The sequence below is a fragment of the Capsicum annuum genome, chromosome 7 (assembly GCF_002878395.1).
Source record: "Capsicum annuum cultivar UCD-10X-F1 chromosome 7, UCD10Xv1.1, whole genome shotgun sequence".
Taxonomy (NCBI): Eukaryota; Viridiplantae; Streptophyta; class Magnoliopsida; order Solanales; family Solanaceae; genus Capsicum; species Capsicum annuum.
Genome location: NC_061117.1, coordinates 163,939,759 through 163,961,927, shown reverse-complemented (window position 1 = coordinate 163,961,927; position 22,169 = coordinate 163,939,759). Strand labels below are relative to the sequence as shown.

At 36.3% G+C, this 22,169-nt stretch overlaps 1 protein-coding gene across 9 annotated transcripts; it reads left to right on the top strand.

Moving 5' to 3' along the window:
- The first annotated feature begins 1,493 nt into the window (after positions 1–1,493).
- Positions 1,494–17,440, top strand: LOC107877805 (pentatricopeptide repeat-containing protein At1g71210, mitochondrial). Of its 9 annotated transcripts, XM_047415285.1 has the most exons (5): positions 1,494–4,419; positions 4,839–4,990; positions 5,072–5,154; positions 10,016–10,286; positions 10,406–10,627. In XM_047415285.1, the coding sequence occupies exon 1, from the start codon at positions 1,698–1,700 to the stop codon at positions 4,371–4,373; it is 2,676 nt and encodes an 891-aa protein (XP_047271241.1). In that variant the 5' UTR covers positions 1,494–1,697; the 3' UTR covers positions 4,374–4,419; positions 4,839–4,990; positions 5,072–5,154; positions 10,016–10,286; positions 10,406–10,627. The 9 variants fall into 9 exon arrangements, with proteins under 9 accessions (XP_047271241.1, XP_047271236.1, XP_047271233.1 ...); XM_047415280.1 differs by lacking the exons at positions 4,839–4,990; positions 5,072–5,154 and adding an exon at positions 17,096–17,372 and having other exon boundaries at positions 10,406–11,409; XM_047415277.1 differs by lacking the exons at positions 4,839–4,990; positions 5,072–5,154 and adding an exon at positions 13,878–14,356 and having other exon boundaries at positions 10,406–11,409.
- The last annotated feature ends 4,729 nt before the right edge of the window (positions 17,441–22,169 follow it).

The following is a 22,169-nucleotide window of genomic DNA, read 5'->3' as shown; positions in this document are numbered from 1 at the left end:
AAATGAACATGATCGCTTATCATAAAAGATCTTAAAAGGTAGGACTCTATATTTTTCAAAAGAGTTGTGCATGTGACTGATGACAAAATCTTTCAATTGGCTATTTAATCCACAACAGCTGATGATTAAGTTCACAAAATCATCATACAAAATATTTCTTTAGACTGTTATCACTATCCTCTAACATTTCACCATCCTTTCAATGCCAAATAAATCAATTGTTTTTCTTGATTCATCATGACAATCAACTCCTATTGTTATTGATTCCTCCATTAATGGTACTTAAAGAAATTTGTTAAAAAGGTTAATAAAGATAGTATAGTAAAATTACTAATGATAATATAGTATAAATAAATAATAATACTATAGTATATACAATACCAAAATTATACGCATTATCATTATCATTGTCCTAATAGATGACTCATCTATTGAATTTAGCTTCTGCTTCTATACCAATATTGTCACCTGTTGTAACATGAATCCAACAGAGCAACAAATGACACATATGTTGCAATAGATGACTCATCTGTTAGATACATATTCACAATCTTAATCCAACAGGTAAGTCATCTTTTGCAACAAATGACTTTGGACTAGCTTTGTCAGCTGTTGTAAGACGAATCCAACAGATGAATTATCTGTTGCAATAAATGACTCACCTATTGCAACAAATAAGACATATGTTGCAATAGATAACTTACCTGTTGGATTTATATTTAGATTCAGTAACTTAATCCAACAGGTAGGTCATCTGCTGCAACAAATAAACAGATGAGTTATCTGTTGCAACATATGACTTATCTGTTGGAACTACTTTAACAGTAGTAGAAACTATCCAACAACTGTTATAAATGAATACAACAACTGTTAGATAAGCTATTGAAAATTGTTGAAGAAATTGAACTAAAAATCATTGTTTTACTTACCAAAATTACCTATGAAGTAATGCTAGTGATATACAAATAAAATTTGATCTAGTAGTAGCAGTAGTGGCAACAACAACAACGGCATGACAAACAGTAGAAGAAGATGATGAACAAGATGATGATGAAGAAGAAAAACAGCAGCAACAATGAACAACAATGGAGAAATGCACCAAAAGCGAAGAGAGAGAAAACAAGAGTAGCAAGTGCATTTTCCCCTCCATTTTTAGTTATTAGGATTTCATATTACTCTAAAATGTAAAATAAAAAACATGAGTGCAATTTTCACACATAAGTCAAAACTTTTTATTTCATCACTTAATTTTTTGTCACTCTACTTAAGTCACCTATGCTGATTTTGAAATTTTTTAGTCACTCTTAATTCTTTACCCCATGTATCGTATATTTTGGAGCGATAGAGAATTATTTTAAGGAACTAAAATTTTAGATAATAATAAGTTTAGTATTAAGTAATTTTTTTCAAAATTAAAACATTAAAATTGAGGGTAAAAATCAAACACCATTCGGGTAAAAATGATGTCCAAATTGGCCCTAAAGGCAAATTCCATACATTTTTGGAAAATGAAATAGATTGCACATAATCTCAAAAGTAATGAGAAAAATACGAGGAATAGTAGGGTAATATTTTGACAGTGCCGCCGATCTACTGGGCTTGCTATCTCCATGGGAGCTTCATGAAACTAGCTTTATCAACTTCATCGCTACTATCACAATCACAATCTTAGATTGAGAAATAGTGAAACATCAAAAATGTTGCTGACAATCAGACAGGCCAGGCAGAAAACTAGAACCCTCTTTAACCGTCCTCCATATGCCAAATCCATCACCGACAAGAATACCCTTTTTTTCTATCTATATTACTCCACCAATACTCCTCCTACCACAAAGCCAATCCCTGCATATCCATATCCCTTCTTAACTCCACTTTCTTCTAATGCTTTATTAGCTTTCCAATTGCAGCCCAAAGATGTCGTTTTATCATTTAAAGAGTGGTTTGCGACCAGAAAAAACCCCATTTTTGATCGGATCTTTGAGATATTACGCACCCAAGATGATATTACAGCTGATATTGCATTGTCTCGATTCAACCTTAGACTCTCCGAGGCGTTGGTTCTTCACGTGTTGAATTATGAGAAGAACAAGGATGTTTTGTCGTGTTTGAAATTTTTCGATTGGGCGGGTCGACAACCGGGTTTTCATCATACTCGTTCTACTTTTTATGCCATTTTCCAGATTTTATCGAAAGCTAAGTTGATGTCATTGATGGTTGAGTTCTTGGATAATTATATGAAGCAAAGGTATTTCCATAAAGATCATTTTTACAGTACTCTGGTAATTGGGTATGCGATGGCAGGCAAGCCCGAGCTTGCACTCCAACTGTTTGGTAGAATGCGGTTTCAGGGTGTCGATTTGGATGCATTTGCTTATCATGTTTTACTTAATGCTTTGGCGGAGGATGGTTTCTATGATGGTTTTGAGATGGTTTTGAAGCAGATTAAATTTAGAGGGTTCGAGGGTGAGATAACACATGCGATATTTGTTAAGAGTCTTTGCCAGCAAATGGAGCTCGATAGAGCTGAGGAGTATCTTAGAGGGTTGTTGAGAAATGGAGGGGTAGGATTGAGTGGGATTGTGGTGGCTAATCTTGTTGATGCTTTATGTAAAAATAAGCAGTTCACAAGAGCTGCAAGTTTGGTGCAGGATTTTAGAGAGTCTGGTTTGGTTCCAATGGAACAGGCATATGGTGTGTGGATTAAGGATCTTGCCCAGGCTGGGGATCTAAGTGAGGCACTTGAATTTTTGAAAGGCAAGAAACTGGCTGATGGGTATGTTCCTGATGTTTTTCGCTATAACAGCTTAGTGTATCGGCTTTTAAGAGAAAACAGGCTAGAGGAGGTTTATGACTTGTTAATGGACATGAAGGATCAAGATATAATACCTGATGATGTTACCATGAATGTAACTTTGTGCTTCTTCTGTAAGGTGGGGATGGCAGATGTTGCCCTGGAGTTGTATGTTTCGAGAGCAGAATTTGGCCTCTCTGTAAGTAGTATGACCTATAACTATCTTATAAATACTCTATTAGGTGATGCAAGTGTTGATGAAGCGTATATCGTGTTGAAGAATGCCATTCAACAGGGTCATTTCCCTGGCAGGAGGATATTTTCAATTATTGCTGATGCTCTTTGCCGAGAAGGGAAGCTTGATAGAGTGAAAGAGTTAGTTCTTGCTTCTCTAGACCAGAATTGCATGCCCAGTGACTCAACCTTTAACAAGTTCATATCAGCCTTATGTAGGGCCAGCAGGGTGGAAGATGCATTCTTGGTACATGGAGAGCTCAGCAGATTGGACAAGGTTACTAGCAAGACTACTTATTTTGACTTGATTGATGGCTTTAACAAGTCAAGTAGGGGAGATATTGCATCGAGATTGTTAATGGAAATGCAAGAAAAAGGTTATAGTCCAGACCGGCGATTATACAGGGAGGTTATTTGCTGTTTATGTCAAATGGATGATCCAGAAAAGTTATTTTACAGTTTATTAGAGGTTCAGTTGTCTCGGCGAGAACCTAATTGCCCTGTTTATAATTACTTCATTGATGGAGCTGGTCATGCTGGAAAACCTGACCTGGCCAGAGGTGTATATGAAATGATGAAGAGGAATGGTATCACACCAGATTTGCATTCTGACATTTTAATGTTGCAAAGTTACTTAAAAGCTGGAAAAATTGTTGATGCTTTTAATTTCTTCCGTGACTTGTCCAATATAAGAAGTCTAGGAAGAAAACTTTGGAACACCATGATTGTTGGGCTTTGTAAAGCTAACAAGCCCGAAAATGCATGGAACATGTTCTGGGAGATGAGGTCAACTCATTTGAAGCCAAGTATGGAATGTTACGAGGAACTTGTTAAATTGCTTTGCTCACGGAGAGATTATTATAAGGCTATTCTTCTGGTCGAAGACTTGATGCAAGTTGGTCGTCGAGTTTCATCCTTCATTGGCAATTTACTTTTGTTACACTCGTTACAAACTCAAAGCGTCTTTAGTGCTTGGATGCACTCAAGAGACTTGCATAATACGAAGGATCAAAGCTTAGTGCTAGGTGATTTGATCAAGACTTTCTCTGGTGGTAGTAATCTGGAGAGTGATATTTTGCAAATTGAAGAACTGATTCGGCAATGTTTTCCTCTTGATGTTTACACTTACAATTTGCTGTTGAGAAAACTAACCATAAGTGAAATGGATCTTGCTTGCGATTATTTTGAGAGATTCTGCAATAAAGGGTATGAGCCAAATCGATGGACTTATGATATATTAGTTCGCGGTTTCCTACAAGTTGGCCGGTTTTCTGAGGCTAGAAGATGGATGGATGAAATGTTAGGTAAAGGTTATGATCTGACTGAAGCTACGAAGACATTTGTTTAAACTATCATGAATCTCACTCTAAGATGTAATGGGGTTCCTCATTCAGGTATTAAATGCAACATTTTTTGATATTTAACTTTTGTTGGGTTCCTCTCGTAAGGAGAGAAGGTTTCATCTTCTTTTATTTTTTTCACATGAAGATTATAATAGATATCTGGTTGTTTTACTTCTTTCAGAATCCAACTCCTCTGACATGTAAAGACAATAGAACTAATCTAGGATCTTCAGTTAACTTCTTACTGCCTTCTAACATTGTGCAGACACCTGATCTATGAGTTTTGAGATCTGCACGACATTAAAACTACGATTTGTAATGTTTAACTGCATTGTCATTGAGTTTGTATGATTCTACGATGGTTTACATGGATTCTTTAGTGATATACACTTTTGAGTAGGTACATTTTTCAGCTTCAGATGACGTCTATTGTTACTGCTTTTTAAAGTTGAAGCTGTGTTATATTGTAGTGGCCAGCATTACGTGAAAATACTACTTGAGTTATTCAAAAAATAAGTGGGAGTGGCATAGCATTGATCAGGGACTTTTTCTTACTTCACCTGGTATTTGTCTCTTATGGAAGTGCTACGTATAAAAGTAAAAGCCTGATTTCTGTGCAAGTGTAAGTTGAATGGAGAAAATTTGCTATGAGTAAAAATTTAGTACTATGTTTGTTATATAAAAGAAGTTTCTTATTTTGCAGCCAAGGGTGTGGCCTAGTGATTGATGAAGTGGGAGAACAACCATGAGGTCTTAGGTTCAAATCTCAGAGGAGATAAATACTAGGTGATTCCTGTCCATTTGTATAATCCTTGGTGGGACAAATTTACCTGGTACTTGTTAGTGGGAGGTAGGTAGGTATCCCGTAGCAGTCGAGGTGCACGCAAGATAGCCTAGACACCACAACTATAAATAAATGAACTTCTTTTAACCATAAGAAAATTTATTTATTTAAGGTGTCTTCTACATATTCCTTTGCCATTGTAACATTCATTCATAAAGGCTTGTACCATCTTACTTGAGCTTAAAACTCGTGATACGAATAGTATGCAAAATTCTACTTGGAAAAGGATTGTAATGTAGTGTCTATAAATAGGGTGTCAATGAAATTATGTAGATACAACAATTCAATGATATTTTTCTCCAATATTTCTCACGTGGTATTATATTATATTTCTCACATCGTACCATAGCAGGTTTGGTAGAAACTTACTGGGAAGAAAACTCAATCAGACAGTCACCTTGTCAATTTTACGGCTACTGGCAAGGCTAACTTAAGCCCGCGTCTATTTTATAATGTTGTGCGAAAACCAACACTACCACGAGGTGCACAACACTCAGGCGAGCAAACCCCCCCACTGATTGACTCTCAGTTTCGGTCGCACGCCCCGTCATGCGCCGCTGGAAGTCTCAGATCTGCGCATCACGCGTTGGCGCGTGTAATTGATTCCAGCTAGTTTTCGGCAAGATTCCTTTTCCAGTGAGGTCTCGCCTTCATTCTTAGGCTGCACCTTTAGCTATTTCTCAATTCCAGCCAGTTTCCAGTGATCAAATTCAATTTTTCAACAACTGATTTCAATTTTTTGGCAAATGTTTTTCTTCCGGTGATGACCAATTTTCTGGTGACTGCCTTTTTTTGCTCAATTTAATCCTATGATTAAATCTGAACCCTTAATGAGGAGATCAGAAAATCAAATGTCACAATCCATGAAAAATCAATGAGGGGGAGGTCGATTTGGAAGATGTCAACCTAGGTGTAGTTATTGTAAAAGGTTTGGACATACTCGCGGCGTATGCTATTCTCGACCTAAGTGTAGTTATTGAAATAGGCTTGGACATACTCGTGGAATATGCTATTCTTTGTATGGTCGACCACTTAAAAATGCTCATGTTGCTTGGTCTAACACCATAGGTGATCAATGGGTGTATTTATCTGACAAGGAATATAATGAGTATCTTCAGTATCTAGCAAGTAAGCATATATCTCTACCAATAGCCTCAACTGCACAATCTCCTACCTTTGGATCATGGGTTGTGGACTCAGGTGCTTCTGATCATATTTCTGGTGACAAATCACTTATGTCTGATATTGTTTGTTCGCAATCTCTTCCTGCTATTACTTTAGTCAATGGGATCCAAACAAAGCCAAAAGAAGTTGGACAAGCCAAACCCCTCTCTTCTGTCACTCTGGATTCTGTTCTTTATATCCCTGGTTGTCCTTTTAATCTTACATCTATTAGTCGTTTGACACGTGTCCTTTATTGTAGTATAACTATTTTTGGTGATTCTTTTCTAATGCAGGACCGCAAAACGGGACAGATGATTGTTATGGGACATGAATCACAAGGCCTTTATCATCTTACCTCTTCAAATTCCTTCACAGCATGCTCCATTACAGACCCTTCCGACCTTATTCACAAACGTTTAGGACATTCGAGTCTATCCAAGCTACAGAAGATGGTGCCTAATTTGTCTAGTTTATCCACATTAGATTGTGACTTGTGTCAATGTGGGAAACACCCACGTGCTGCATTTTCACATAGTATTGAGAGTCGTTCAAAGTTTATTTTCTCATTAGTTCATTCTGATATTTGGCGTTCTAGTGGAGTCAGTTCACCCTTAGGATTTCGTTCCTTTGTTAGTTTCATTGATGATTTTTCAAGATGTACTTGGGTTTTCTTGATTAAAGATCGTTCCTAATTATTTTCTATATTCAAAAGTTTTTATGCTGAAATACAAAATCAATTTGGTGTTTTTATTCGTACTTTTCATAGTGATAATGCCTTAGAATACTTATTCTCCCAGTTACAGGAGTTTATGACTCATCAAGGAATCATTCACTAGACATCATGTCCATACATCCCTCAGCAAAATGGTATAGCAGAAAGGAAAAAGAGGCATCTCATTGAGACTGCTCGCACTCTATTCATTGAATTTCATGTTTCGCTGCTTTTTTGGGACGACACAGTCCTCGAATCTCGCTATCTCATTAACAGAATGTCATCATCTGCAATTTAGTATCAGGTTCTTATCCCATACTATTTCCTCGGTCACATCTCTACTCTATCCCCCTCGTGTTTTGGGGGCACATGTTTTGTTCATAACTTAGCCCCAAGAAAAGACAAATTAGCCTTTTGTGCTCTCAAATGTGTCTTCCTTGGTTACTCTCGAGTTCAAAAAGGATATCGATGCTATTCACCTATTTTGGGTCGCTATCTTATGTTCGCCGATGTCACATTCATTGAATCTCAACCTTACTATACATCTTCTGATCATCTTGATATCTCTGAGGTCTTACCCATACCTCTAGTCTTACCCACACCAATCTTTGAGGAATCTGCGGTTACTTTTACATCTCCAGCTGCAGTGCCACCACTTTTGACTTATCACCGCCGCATTCATTGTTAGACCTAGATGATTCATGTCATGCGCCTGAAGCTTCCCTTACTGTGGACCTGCCTCCTCTTAGCCAATCAGTTGCACTATAAAAAGGTATAAGATCCACTTGTAATACTAACCCACTAACCCACATTATACTTTCTTGAGTTATTATCATCTATCATTACCTCAGTATGCTTTTGTATCATCTTTGTCCCTATTTCCATCCTAAGACTACATGTGAAGCACTTTCCCATATAAGATAGAAACATGCTATGATTGATGAGATGTCTGCTTTATATACGAGTGATACTTGAGAGCTTGTTTCCCTTCCTGTAGGTAAATCTACTGTTGGTTGCTGTTGAGTTTATGCAGTCAAAGTTGGTTCAAATGGTCAGGTTGATCAGTTGAAAGCTCGCCTTGTTGCCAAAGGATATACATAGATATTTGAGCTTGATTATAGTGACACTTTCTCTCCCGTGGCTAAAATAACATCTGTCCGCGTTTTTCTCTCTATGGTTGTCGTTCGTCATTGGCCCCCTTTATTAGTTGGAGATTAAGAATGCTTTTCTGCAAGGTGATCTTAAGGAAGAAGTCTATATGGAGCAACCACCTAGTTTTGTTTCTCAAGGGGAGTCTAGTAGTCTTGTATGTCAATTGCGCAAGTCACTCTATGGTTTGAAACAGTCCTGTCGAGCCTGGTTCGGGAAATTTAGCGCAATGATTCAGGTGTTTGGCATGATTTGTAGTGGAGTTGATCATTCAGTGTTTTATCGTCATTCTGAACCAAATTTGTGTATTTATTTAGTGGTTTATGTTGACGATATTGTTATCATCAGCAATGATCAAGAGGCCATCACTAACTTGAAGCAACATCTCTTTCAACATTTCCAGACTAAAGACCTTGGCAGACTGAAATACTTTTTAGGTATTGAGGTTGCTCAGTCCAGATCATGTATTGTTATTTCTCAACATAAGTATGCCTTAGTCATTTTTGAGGAGACAGGGGTGATGGGATGTCGACCCATTGACACTCCTATGGATTCAAATGCTAAACTTCACCAGGACAGGAGGAGCCACTCAGTGATCCTAGAAAGTATAGGAAGTTGGTTGGAAAGTTGAATTATCTCACAGTGACTAGACATGACATCTCTTTTCCTGTGAGTGTTGTAAGTCAGTTTATGACTTCCCTTTGTGAAGTCATTGGGATGTAGTAGTTTGTATTTTGCGATATATAAAGTCATCTCCAGGTGAAGGACTACTCTTCGAGGATCGAGGCCATGGGCATATCATTGGATATATAGATGTTGATTGGGCAGGATCACCATCTTATAGACGTTCTACCTCCGGATATTGTATTTTAGTAGGAGGTAATTTGGTGTCCTAGAAGAGTAAGAAACTGAGTGTGGTTGCTCGATCTAGTGCGAAAGCAGAATAGCGAGCAATGGATGCAACAACTTGTGAGCTGGTTTGGATCAAACAATTACTGAGAGAACTAAAATTTGGAGAAATTGATAAAATGAAACTTGTATGTGATAATCAAGTAGCCTTTCATATTGCATCTAATCTGATGTTCCATGAAAGGACTAAGCACATAGAGATTGATTGTCACTTTGTTCGAGAAATGATACTCTCAGTAGATATTGTTCTAAAATTTGTGAAGTCAATGTTCAACTTGTAGATATATTCACCAAGTCCCTCATCGGTCCTTGTATTTATTATATTTGTAACAAGCTAGGTACATATGACTTGTATGCACCAGTTTGAGGGGGGAGTATTAGAATATGAGTAGGAATAGGAATAGTATACAAAATCCTACTTGGAAAAGGATTGTAATGTAGTGTCTATAAATAGGGAGTCAATGTAATTATGAGCCTTACGCCCTCTTCCACTCCTGACTATGAGCAATTGTCAGCTATTGATTTCGACTTTACTAAGCTAGTTCGGTAAGTTAAGGTCCATGCTTGAAACGGAAAAAAAAAAAGGAAGGGGAAGGGGTCGCCCAAAGCTCTTTATACACAATATCTTTCAAGGCAGTGAATTAGGTAAGAAAATACAAGCTTGCCTATTCTAATTTTCTTCTGGCATTTAATGATTTTTGTTGCATTTCATGTAATACCCCATATGATGAACTTATCTTTTCAAGATTTTACTTGTAGTCCCACTCTCTGTATTTTATACCATCTTAGTTGTTATTTCTCTGCCCTTTACTTTCAATTTTATATATCCAAGTAGCCTTTGTATCTGACTTTGACATTCTGCATCTTAGGTTGGTCTGCTGCTGTGATTGTTGATGTGGCTGTCTGGAAGTAAGCTGGCACATGAAACTAAGTAGAAATATCAGTGCACTTTTGAAGATGGAGTACTGTTGGTATCGGTTGTCCTAATTCCTACAGAGTTATGGGGCTGGGCTGGATAAATTCTTTGAACTAATGCATGAGTCAGTGAAGTAACAATTATAAGGGATGCCATGTCCTATGCTCAGAGTGAATCTTAAAGATAGAGAAGGAGTAGCAGGAACATGGAGAAAAGCCTCAAAGGTATGATGCTAACTAATGAACAGGTTTACCTGCTTCAGGTTTGAAACCACTTGATTTTAGATGATTTAATAAATACTCTTAGCTTTAGATTTGAGGCGATTTTCATCTTGTAAATACAGGTAGTATATGAGCTGATCTAATATCTTCATGTCGTGGAGTCTACCTGGAACTTTGACCATTCTATTTGATAATCTCCTAAAAACTAAGGGTGTGTATGGTATGATGGAAAATGTTTTCCTGGAAACAGTTTTTTTTCTGGAAAATAAGTTGGTTTTCTACTTATTTTCTCATGTTTGGTTGACGAGTGAAAAATATTTTTCAGAAAATATTTTATGGTGTTTGGTTAGTGAGTAGAAAATATTTTTTATATTTTCTAGTGTTTGATTAGTGAATGAAAAAATATGTTTTAGAAAACACTACTAACTGTTAACTAGTATATTAGTGCCTTTAACAACTCAACAATTTGTAAGAACTAATTTAAGTATAACAAATAATATCAATATCGAATACTAAAATATTACAATCACTAAATTTAATCAACTACTAATTAGCAAATATAGGAGACATTTTTCAACATTTTCTTAGGACAATTTCAAGATACTAGAATCAATAGAAATACAATAGAACGACAAGCTTATTCAACCTTGTGAAACAAGCTACATCGATGACAATGAAATATGCAATTAGCAAAAGTAGCATAGGTAAGTCTTCCTCTATGCATATGGAAATAACAATACATTCAATGAGCATTGGAAAAGGAAAAAAATTTGGGCTTCACTATTTTTTATTTTAAGCAGTGAAAAATTGAAGCAAAGCACAGTGAAAAATATTTTTGAGTAATGTGAATTTTTTGAAAAATGTGAAAATTAGTGTTGATGGGGTGGGGAAGAGGGGTGGGGGTGGGGGCATAAGTCACATTTGTCATTTTCCGGAAAATGACTTCCCTTGGTCCATGAGAGAAGTCATTTTCCCTCAAATGGAGAAAAATGAGTTGTTATGGAAAACATTTTCCCAACATTTAACTACAACCAAACAAGAGAAAATAAGAAATATTTTCCAGAAAACATTTTCCATCATACCAAACACACCCAAAGTTTCATGAGAACTTTTGTGCACCAGCAATGTAAGTTATTTATATAAGTTGTGTGTGTGTGTATAGTAACTCATTATGTTGTATAGAGAGTTATTTGTTTTAATCTATTTTTATACTTTTGTAATCTAGATATCTGTTTTAATTTTAGATTATGATTTTCATTTAGAGAGGCATTTATGAGTACTCTAACCCTGTTGATTTCCGAATTATTTAAATAATTTTTTAATCTATATAATCTATTAAGGTAATTTTTTAAACTTTTTATATTATGGTTATAAAACCTGATTTTTATTTTGGTTTCCCAAAACCAATTTCAATATTCCTTTAATACTAGTTGTACAACCTTCATATTAAAAAGTATACACTATTCATGATTTTAAAATTTTCTATAGGTACTATGTAATACAATATGTATGAATGTATAAGGTAGATATGAAAACTAATTTTTCCTATGCTAATAAGTTCATGAGACTATAGAGTATATTCATTTACCTTTCGTCTTTCCTTTACGTTGGTCGTATCAACACCGCAGTGTTTCTCCTTCCGACTATGAAGAACCCCTTTAGCCTTTTTTGTCCTACCGTTTTGGCTACTGTTCCGTTCTTCCTCCGTTTAGGCCGATGATCTCAACCATCACTTTTACCAGCATAAAAGATTGACAAGGTATATAAAACAAACTTTTATTCCATGAACTTATTACAACATAAGAAAAATCTTTAATCAGATCTTTCTTTATACTTATACACACTATTATTACCTTTCCCTGGCGGGAGAAAGTGCTCACTCATATACGATTTTGGTCTTGAGCCGGGGGTCTATCGGGAACGGCCTCGCTACTTCCTCGAAGGTAGTGGTATGGACCGTGTACATTTTACCCTCTCCAAACCCCACTATGTGGGAATACATTGGGTTTATTGTTGTTGTATAAATATGATTTTGTCATATAATTCTTTGATCCGTCGATCATGTCTTTCTAAATGCATCTATTTCCAAATTATGGTTGGGTATTGTTGTTATCTCCAACTCAGATTTTTGATTGCTCCTAGAGCTTGAGAAGTTTCACAATAGCAATAATTAATATTTCATGTGTCCCCCAATTCGAATTGGACACGCAGTTTAAGAAAGAAAAAGAAGGATCTTTTCAAAATTTAATTAGATGTGGATAATATACCAGAAGTACTTTCGTACCCGATAATTTGTCTTTGTGACCAATGGGCCTACGCCAAGAATGTCAACTACAAAATGGGAACAAAAAAGAACTGGTTTCACGCAGGGAAAAAAAGGAAATAGTGCCAAAAATTTGGGACAGAGGGAGTAATTATAATAAGAGTTATCATAATTATTTATTGTCGTGGTGAAGTGCATATTTAAGAATTCAACAAATGATTATGCATCATATCATCATAGTTCTCCTCCTCCTCCTCCTCATCTTTCTTGAGGATGGTAATATTTATCTTATATATTCACAGGTTTACTACATCCAAAGCATGTAGTTCCCCTTCAAAAGTATTACAATCTACTTATCTTGCCCCCTATCCACAGCTAAACTTTTATGAGTAGTCTAAAACATCAAAATATCATCTTCTTGGGCTAAGACATTCTGTTTACACCAAAAATAATACAAGGAAAGGCAATTCATTTTGAACTTCTGAAGACCGTTCGGCTTATCTACAAAGAACCTATGATTTTTGTTGGAGTCCCACATCGGTGGGTTAAAGGGTCCTTGGTCCCCTTATATGGTCTTGGACAATCCTCCCCTCATGAGCTAGCTTTTGAGGTTGAGGCCCATTTCTTTATCATGGTATCAGAGTCAGGCCCACCTAATTCATTGTTTTCGATGTTGGGCCCCCCGTCTTATATTGTCCACGCTCCAGATGTCCAGCCCTGGGCGTGCAGGAGTGTTGAAGTCCCACATCGGTGGGTTAAAGGGTCCTTGGTCTCCTTATATGGTCTTGGGCAATCCTCTCCTCATGAGCTAGCTTTTGAGATTGAGTTAGACCCAAGGTCCATTTCTTTATCAATTTCTTTCCATCCACATTGTCCACCATATACAAGCTGGGACAATCTTCCATCTTTCCTCCTTTGTTCCTGCGTTTCCTGCTCCTCATCATCATAATTCCTGCACTATTGTGGTTGTCGTCTCTCATCTTCAAGCAGCGATGTCTTTTTTCACCTGCTTAGCAGTTCATACCATTGAAATTGAGCTGCTTTGCAGGCTGCCCCTACCGATTAACAAGTTCCTTCCACCTCTACTGGCTAGCAATATGAGTATGACAACTATTGGGGCCAATATCAGCAATAAAGGCCTTGACTAAGTGGATGGATCACAAAAATGTTCCTGTTCTTTTGCTTTTTCTGATTCAAAATAGACTTTCTCAGTGTCATGTGGCGATCAGACTTTTCCCAGACCTATCAAGACCACTTCCGTACACGAGATGGTCCTATAGTTAGTGAAGTCCTAGAGTAAAACTGATATTGTTTTTCACTTTATATGACAGTTCTTGCTAGTTTGCACTGTCGTAGGAGCTTGTAAGATTATCAAGAGGAGCTAGTGCCGCGGAATGTTAAGGAAACTATGGAAAGCTGGAACCTTTGGGTAGTTGACAGAGCCATCAAGAACATCTGGCAAATGATACCAGCTTGCATTTTTTGGAGTATCTGGATGGAAAGAAATCGTTGAAATTTTGATGGGATTTCAACTCCTTACTCTTCTCTGAAGTGCAAGTGTTTGATTTTTCTTTTTAGCTGGAGCAATTTAACCCCTGTAAACGATGTTATTCCGCTTGTAGATTTCTTTAGTTCCTCGTCTTTGGCTTAACAGCCATACTTTTTGCACATTTAGGGAAATGACTCAATGTTGTATCTGTAGGTTTTTGTGTCTAGGAGCTTTCCCTAATTTTTTTGGTACTGTTTTCAGCATCTTCTTGATGCCAGTCAATATAACGATTACTTAATCAAAATAAAAAAAGATTATTAAGAGGAGTTTGTCACTAATTTTCTAGATGGCTATCTAATACAATATTTAAACTGTCAGGCATCATCAAACATAATGGTAAATAGATGATATTCTGTTATATATTGCTGCAGAATCCTTAAAAAGCTTCACTGTCTATTATCATGATAGCTGCTTGTGCAGAGGGTAAGGCAGTTGCTTATGTAGTGAGTGGTTGATTATTGATTAGTATGTTCTATAGAATGATAAAACACTGATTGAAGCAAAACATGATTCTCAAGTCTTAGTTTGTTGGTGGATTGATAAGACTAGAGGGCTGTGAGTTATGTAGAATCCTGTTATATAATTTGAACTATGAGTTGAATTGCTATTCTCAAGATCTGTATGCTGTGAAGACATTTTAAGAAGTTGCTTCTTTTGAAAGAAAACATTCTTGGCTTTTATTTAGCTTCTATTCAACAGTTCTCCTCCCTCTTTGCTGGCAATATATTTCTCTATTTGTATCAATAATTGTTATATTTACCTGGGAGAATTTTGCTGCCTCAGTTCCAGGGATCAGTTATTGATGTAAGCATCACATATGAGTTCTTTGACCAAATTTTGAAATAATAATAATAATAATAATAATAATAATAATAATAATAATAATAATTATTATTATTATTATTAAACCCTTTCACCAAACAAAGGAGGGAGTCCATCTATGAACTTAGCCTTCCAATATTGTAAATTAGTTTCTGGAAGGTCCATAACTCGATTTAGAAAGGTGTCTTTATACCACCCTAATTCGCCTAGGTGTCTACATCTAAGGTCATTAAGGAGAGTGCGAGTATTTTTGTATTGGTTAGTAAACCTACCTCCAAAATGCTCCATAATAGTTAACACAAGAGTATAGCGTCTTCTCGTTCCGCAGGTAGATCTCTTCCTAGATTGTCTTTCCCAGGTTTCTCAGTTTTAGCGGTGAAGATTTTTAATCTAGCTTCTTCAGTTAAATAATTGTTCCATCAACCACGAAGTTGGCCAGTAAAACCAACAACAATCATTTTACAGACTGTAGAATAGTGCGCTTATCTTTATTTTCAGCAGATGCCGTATTTTTTGCTATAGTAGAATACATAAGCATGCGATGAACTTGAATAGAGATTTGTTTTTCACTTAAACCATCTATATTCCATTCATAAATTGATTCTCCGCAATATGACGTATTCGTCAAATTCCACTCTCGCTCTGCTAGCAGAACATCTTGAGGAGTTGGTCGTGGATAATACGTAGTAGTCATTCTTGGAAGATCAGCATATTTTCTAGGTTGTTTTTTAATCATGCCTCTGAGCTTATGAAGCTCTGAGTAATTGCTATCAATAGCAGGAGAAGAATCATTTTTGAAAGTATTTTCAAGTTGCTGTAAATCAAAAAATTCATTAGAAAAATCCATCGGATTGATATTTAATTTTGAAAAATTTTCGTCAAGCAATTTTTCTAGTGTTTCTATATGAGAGTTTTGTAAATCCTTCAATATTAGCGGGCCTTTGAAAACAAGGTTTGATAGTCAATTCTTCAGATATCGATGTGTCTGAATTTTGTTCTACCATTTTTATCAATTTACTTCGAATCTCTGCTAAGTATTTTTCAATCATTTCCAATTTGTCACTTTCTTGAGCTGAGATTCTTTTGGAGATGTAATTTAGACCTTTGTCATCGATAATTTCTTTTTGTGGAGCGTGAGAATTTTCGACATTTTTTCTGAGAATGGTTTCGCACAATTCTTTGCCATAGGGGACCTTTGTAATTGGGTCAATGCGAGTCAATTTGTCCCTGAAGTTACAATAATAAACCCTATATAGGCCGAGTATTTGTTCTTTGGTGAATTCAAATTCAACACTCCACTTGTGAATCCATAGAAAAAATTCTATAAAAAAAGTACATTTGATCGATGGTGTCTAATACATTTGATCGATGGTGTCTAATTTACAGACATGTTCTGGTAGATATAAATCAGTTAGAAATGGTGAATGCTTCTTCCATTCTTGGTAGAGGTGAAAGTATTCTGATGGCAGGATTTTAATGGTGGGGCCATGATATGACCACCATTGGATAAACCAGTTGGGAATTTGATTTTCAAAGACTTTTGCATAAACCTTTAGAAACCAAGTATGCGAGTGTTTAGAATTATTGTAATAAAGAGCTTGAGTAAAAGCTTTAATATAATCCCAGTAGGTAAAAACGACTTTTGAATCTTTCATGGTTAGTATCTTTTAGCCGTAGAGGTTGTGGCCCAATCTTCAATAGAAAGGAGTTTTTTAATCACCATTTTAGAATAGCCATGCACATATTCAGTCGTTGCTCCGGCTAATTGATGATGTTCTATTTCTGCGCTACCAGTGGCGACTAAAATATTTTCATAATAAGCTCTTGTTTTAAATGATTCTCCTGCAAAATAGAGATGTGTTAATAAATATTTTTGGAGCAATCTCCATGGATCCTCCTGTTTCCATATTTGAGAGTTTTTAACAAGGAGCATCAACTCCCTTTCTTCGAGCATTTCATAATTGGGCTTATCTGCAGTATTTTTTGAAGCAATTGCTACAAATGAATCAGTCTTTTTGGCAGATATATAGGATTGTATTTGTTCATATAAAGGATGATCTTCTAGAATATCATCAAAACAGTTTGAAGGGCTTATATTCTGAGTTTTTGAAGACGATGATTCTGCAATATGCTGTATTTTCATATTTATCAAACTCATATTTCCTCTTTGTAATACAGGGAAATTCGAAGAGCTTAAAGCATATGAGGATCCTCTTCCGATGGTGTTTTGACTTTGGCTTCTGCCGTTATTTCCTCTTCCTCGGACCACCAGCCATGGGGGGTCGGTACCCATACTGCAAGTGCAAATGAGATTAGAATCTATCAAAGTAACAGTCAATGTCCACCCAATCAATTTCATCACGCATATCTTCCCAGTTTGAAAAAAATGAATTTTCTTGTATTAAATCATGAACAAGTTTTTCTAAGATAACAAAATGTATATCTTCATAAAGAGGAATACATTTTTTGATAGTGATAACTAATTTTTTAGAAAGGTAGAAAGTATAGTAATTCATTCTCCTTGGTTTTTGTTCTTGTCTCAAAGTAATCTGCAAAAAAAAATTTATTTATGAATTATTAATGTATTCGCGAGATAGAAAATCAGGTGAAGAATTTTCATTACCCTTTTTATATTGTATTTCAAAATCAAAAAGGGCTAATTGAGCTTGCCATCTTGCAAAAATTAATTTGGAAGCATCATGTTTAAAGTCTTTATCAAACATATACTTAACAGATTGTGCATCAGTTTTAACAATAAATTTTTGATTATATAAATCATCTTGAAATTTTAAAATGCATTTAACAATAGTTAACATCTCATGAGCCACGGTGGCATATTTTTTCTGACTATCAGACCATTTTCCGGAATGAAATCTAATAAGACTTTCGGAATTAGCATAGCGATTTACTTGTTTTAGAATTCCACCATAACCAATGTTTGAGGCATCAGTCTCGACAATTTTTAACCATGCAAGAGTTGCTAGAGTTACACAAGGTAAGGACTCAACACATTTTTTAATTAGTTGGACTAGTTTAGTGTGAGTGCCAGTCCACGGTTCTTTGTAGTTCTTTTTTAATCTATCATACAAAGGTGTCAAATCATGAGATATGTTTTGATAGAAAAGGGAAATATAATTGAGACTGCCCAAAAATCTTTGTAATTGAGTTTTATCAGTAAAAATATCAGAGAATTTTTTTGAAAAATCTAAAGATCTTTGAATTGGCTCAATTTGACCTTTAGAAATATAATGCCCAAGAAATCGAATGTTAGTCTGAAATAATGACATTTTTGGTTTAGAAATTGATACGGGTACGATCATGATTAGGGTCCAATGCATCAAGACTCGAGCTCGGGGGGCTTCCCATCCAAGGAATAAGCTTTGAAGTGTAGAGATCAAGTTCCACAAGCTCCAAAACTATTTTACTGTTCACCCGCGTTCACTGTTCATCCACCCTTTGCAAGGGTTCTTTAGTCATTTGTAATAAGTTAACCTAGGTATAAATAGAACCTCATTAGGTCATTTTTGGGAGGTTTTTGGAGAATATATTTTGTAGCCTCTTTGAGAGTCTTTAGCAAGGTAGAGTCCTTGGACAAGGTGGAATCCTTGTGTTAATCATTTGATTAGAAACGGAGATTGCTTGGTTCCCTTGAGGTCACGTAAGAGATAGGTTTACGTTGTGTGTGATATTAAAGGTCCAAAAGTGGAATAATCTTTTGGGTTGTTAATATTATACCATCCCTTTGTCTATCTATCTATCTTTACTTTCTTGTAATCATTTGTCTATATCTATGTAATCCGTTTGTGTTCTTCTTGTAACCGTGTGTTGTTGTTATTGCATCTTGTTCATCAAGTGTTGTTGCTATTTTAGTGTGTTTTAATCTTGATATCACTTCCTTTCTTGTTCTTCTTGCGAATCCGAGAGAGGTCATCAAAAGGGTCCATAGTTCTTGAACTAGTGGACTGATTTTGGTGTTTGTGTTGTTGTGTTCTTGGGGAGTTTGGTATCACTATCTTGGTGGACTGATTTGTATCACTTGGTATCAAAGCAAGGCTGGTTGTGTTCCTACGCTACCAATCTTGGGTTCTCTTCGACAAAAATTAAAAAAAAAAAGTTGAAAACTGGAAAAAAATTCCAAAGTGCAAATCTATCCATTTTGTGTTCTTGGCCGAAAATTGTGTTGTTGTTATCTTGGCCAAGATTTGTTTGTTGTGTGTCTAGAACTTGTAGTATTTTGTTTGTTTAGAGTGTTTCTAGTGTTGGTTTCTTTCTCATCAACACTAAAAAGTGTCCAAATCTAAGATTGAACTTGAACTTGTTGAAGTTGTTGATGTGAACAAGGTGTGGCCGAGTTGGATGTTGTTGTTACCTAAACCTTGGCCGATTTGATGGTTTTGTTGTAGTGGAGTTGGAAACTGAAATTGTTGTTGCTCTTGGAGTTGTTGTTGTGTTCTTAAGGTTCTTCACCCTTTCATCATCTTGTTAATCCTTAAAGTGCAAACTAGATCTGAAAAGGTGAAAGACAAGCTTGTAGTAGTTGTTAGTGAAAGATTTGTCCCAATCACTTCAAAGACTTTTCATTTACTTTTCCTTGATTTAAGAACCTTGTTTCAAGGAGAAAGTTCAAAGAAGTCAAGTTTTGCTTTTGAAATTTGAACAAAAAGGCTCCAAGACCACTTTTCCCTCCATTAACCAAATCCACCAATTTCAAATTGTATATTGATCAAGACTTGAAATTGGGAAATAAATTTTTGATAAAACTCGAGGCCAATAGTGGATTGCCATGTCACTAAAGTACTGTTCACGCAATATTTTTGAGTTTAAATTTTAGATTTCTTAGTTTCATTTTATTGTTTCCTAGCTTCGTTTGTTTGCTCGACACTAATTGACAACCTAGTAATACCCTACTAGCTTGTAAGTTAGTTTTGCGTACGTTCTTCGTGTTAATGTTGTTTGTTGTGTGCTTTTCTCGTTTTTTATTCGTAGTATCTTTTTTGGTTCAAGTTCGTACATTTCTTATTTGAGTCGTTTCAAACAAGAATCTACTCCGACCTTGGGCCACAATTGGGACCAAGTAACCTCGTTGGAGTATAAGCGAGTTATCAACACTTGTAAGGACAATAGAGTGAAAAATCCAAAGTGTGAAAGTAAGGGATTGTGGACTATTTTGAGACGCATTGTGGACTATTTTGTGACGAATTGTGGACTGATTTTTGCTAATCTTTAATGTGTTTGTTGTTTTCGTGTTGTTTGCTTAGTAGCTCTTGATGGGTACAATGGAGAATTAAGCTGAAATGCCTAGTTGGGTTAAATCCATCATGGCAAGGCTTGATGCCATAGATAGGCAAATAATGGACAGAATGGAAGGAAGATTGAAAGGGACGGAAGGCTCTCTATGCAAGAAGTTGGATAACTTGATGGAGCATCCAAGCCTTCCTAATCAAATTTCCGTGAGTGGCCATGCTCCACATGAGCTACAAGGTAATCAAACTAACTTTTGCGCTCTAGTGAATGAGGATAATAGCCAACTAAGTGTGAATGATAGTTTGTCTTTAAGTGAGCCGAATGTGCCTTCATTTTGTGATAATAATGTACAACTTGAGATTGTGGATACAATAGTTGATTCACCTAGTGTTGAAGCCATTGTGGAAAGTGGTAGTACATTGTCTTATGAAAGTCATGAAAACCAATTTGTGTGTGAAAATGATGATGTTGAACATGTTGGCCGAATGACTAAGGATGACCCTCTAGTTTTTTTTGTTATTGACCATGATAGTATAGAGGGGACATTTGATCATTATTGTAGTAGTATTGGGGTAAGGAAGTGTATTCCCAACCCGTGCCCATGGACACTCTACCTATTTGATTCCGGTGATTATCTGAAGTATGGTGATGAGGATGCCTTTTGGAATGACTTGAATGTGCATGGGGTGTATGGCTTTCCTCTCTCGGCTTTCAAGTCTAATTATTGTTCCAAGAAGAGTCTATGTTTTCCACTTGATAAGCGATGCTTGTTCCTTGTTTTTTGTCACACTTATGTGGATAAACTAGTTGATTCTCCCTTGGTATGATATTCAGGTAAGAGGGATGTTTGGGTATATGTGAAGTTTGAGCCACCTTGACAAGATTCTATGATTCATTACACTAATCCTAACCCTCATACCTTGAGGAACTTTGGTTTGCTTGTCCTTCCTATTGCTTTGCAAGGTTTGGATTCGAGGACGAATCCTTTCTAAGGAGGGGAAGATGATACGGGTACGATCATGATCGGGGTCCAATGCATCAAGACTCAAGCTCGGGGGGCTTCCCATCCAAGGAAAAATCTTTGAAGTGTAGAGAACAAGTCCCACAAGCTCCAAAACTATTTCGTTGTTCATCCGCGTTCACTGTTCATCCGCCCTTTTCAAGGGGTTTTTAGTCATTTGTAATAAGTTAACCTAGGTATAAATAGAACCTCATTAGGTCATTTTTGGGAGATTTTTGGAGAATATATTTTGTATCATCTTTGAGAGTTTTTAGCAAGGTGGAATCCTTGGACAAGGTGGAATCCTTGTGTTGATCATTTGCTTAGAAACGGAGATTGCTTGGGAATTCCGATTCCCTTGAGGTCACGTAAGAGATAGGTTTAGGTTGTGTGTGATATTAAAGGTCCAAAAGTGGAATAAGATTTTGGGTTGTTAATATTATACCATCCCTTTGTCTATCTATCTATCTTTACTTTCTTGTAATCGTTTATCTATATCTATGTAATCCGTTTGTGTTCTTGTCTTGTAACTGTGTGTTGTTGTTATTGCATCGTGTTCATCAAGTGTTGTTGCTGTTTTAGTGTATTTTACTCTTGATATCACTTCCCTTCTTGTTCTTCTTGCGAATCCGAGAGAGGTCATCAAAAGGGTCTATAGTTCTTGAACTAGAGGACTGATTTTGGTATTTGTGTTGTTGTGTTCTTGGGGAGTTTGGTATCACTATCTCTTACGTGACCTTAAGGGAACCGGAATTCCCTATCTCTTATGTGACCTCAAGGGAATCGGAATTTCCAAGCAATCTCCGTTTCTAAGCAAATGATCAACACAAGGATTCCACCTTGTCCAAGGATTCCACCTTGCTAAAGACTCTCAAAGAGGCTACAAAATATATTCTCCAAAAATCTCCCAAAAATGACCTAATGAGGTTCTATTTATACCTAGGTTGACTTATTACAAATGACTAAAAAACCCTTGCAAAGGGCGGATGAACAGTGAACACGGATGAA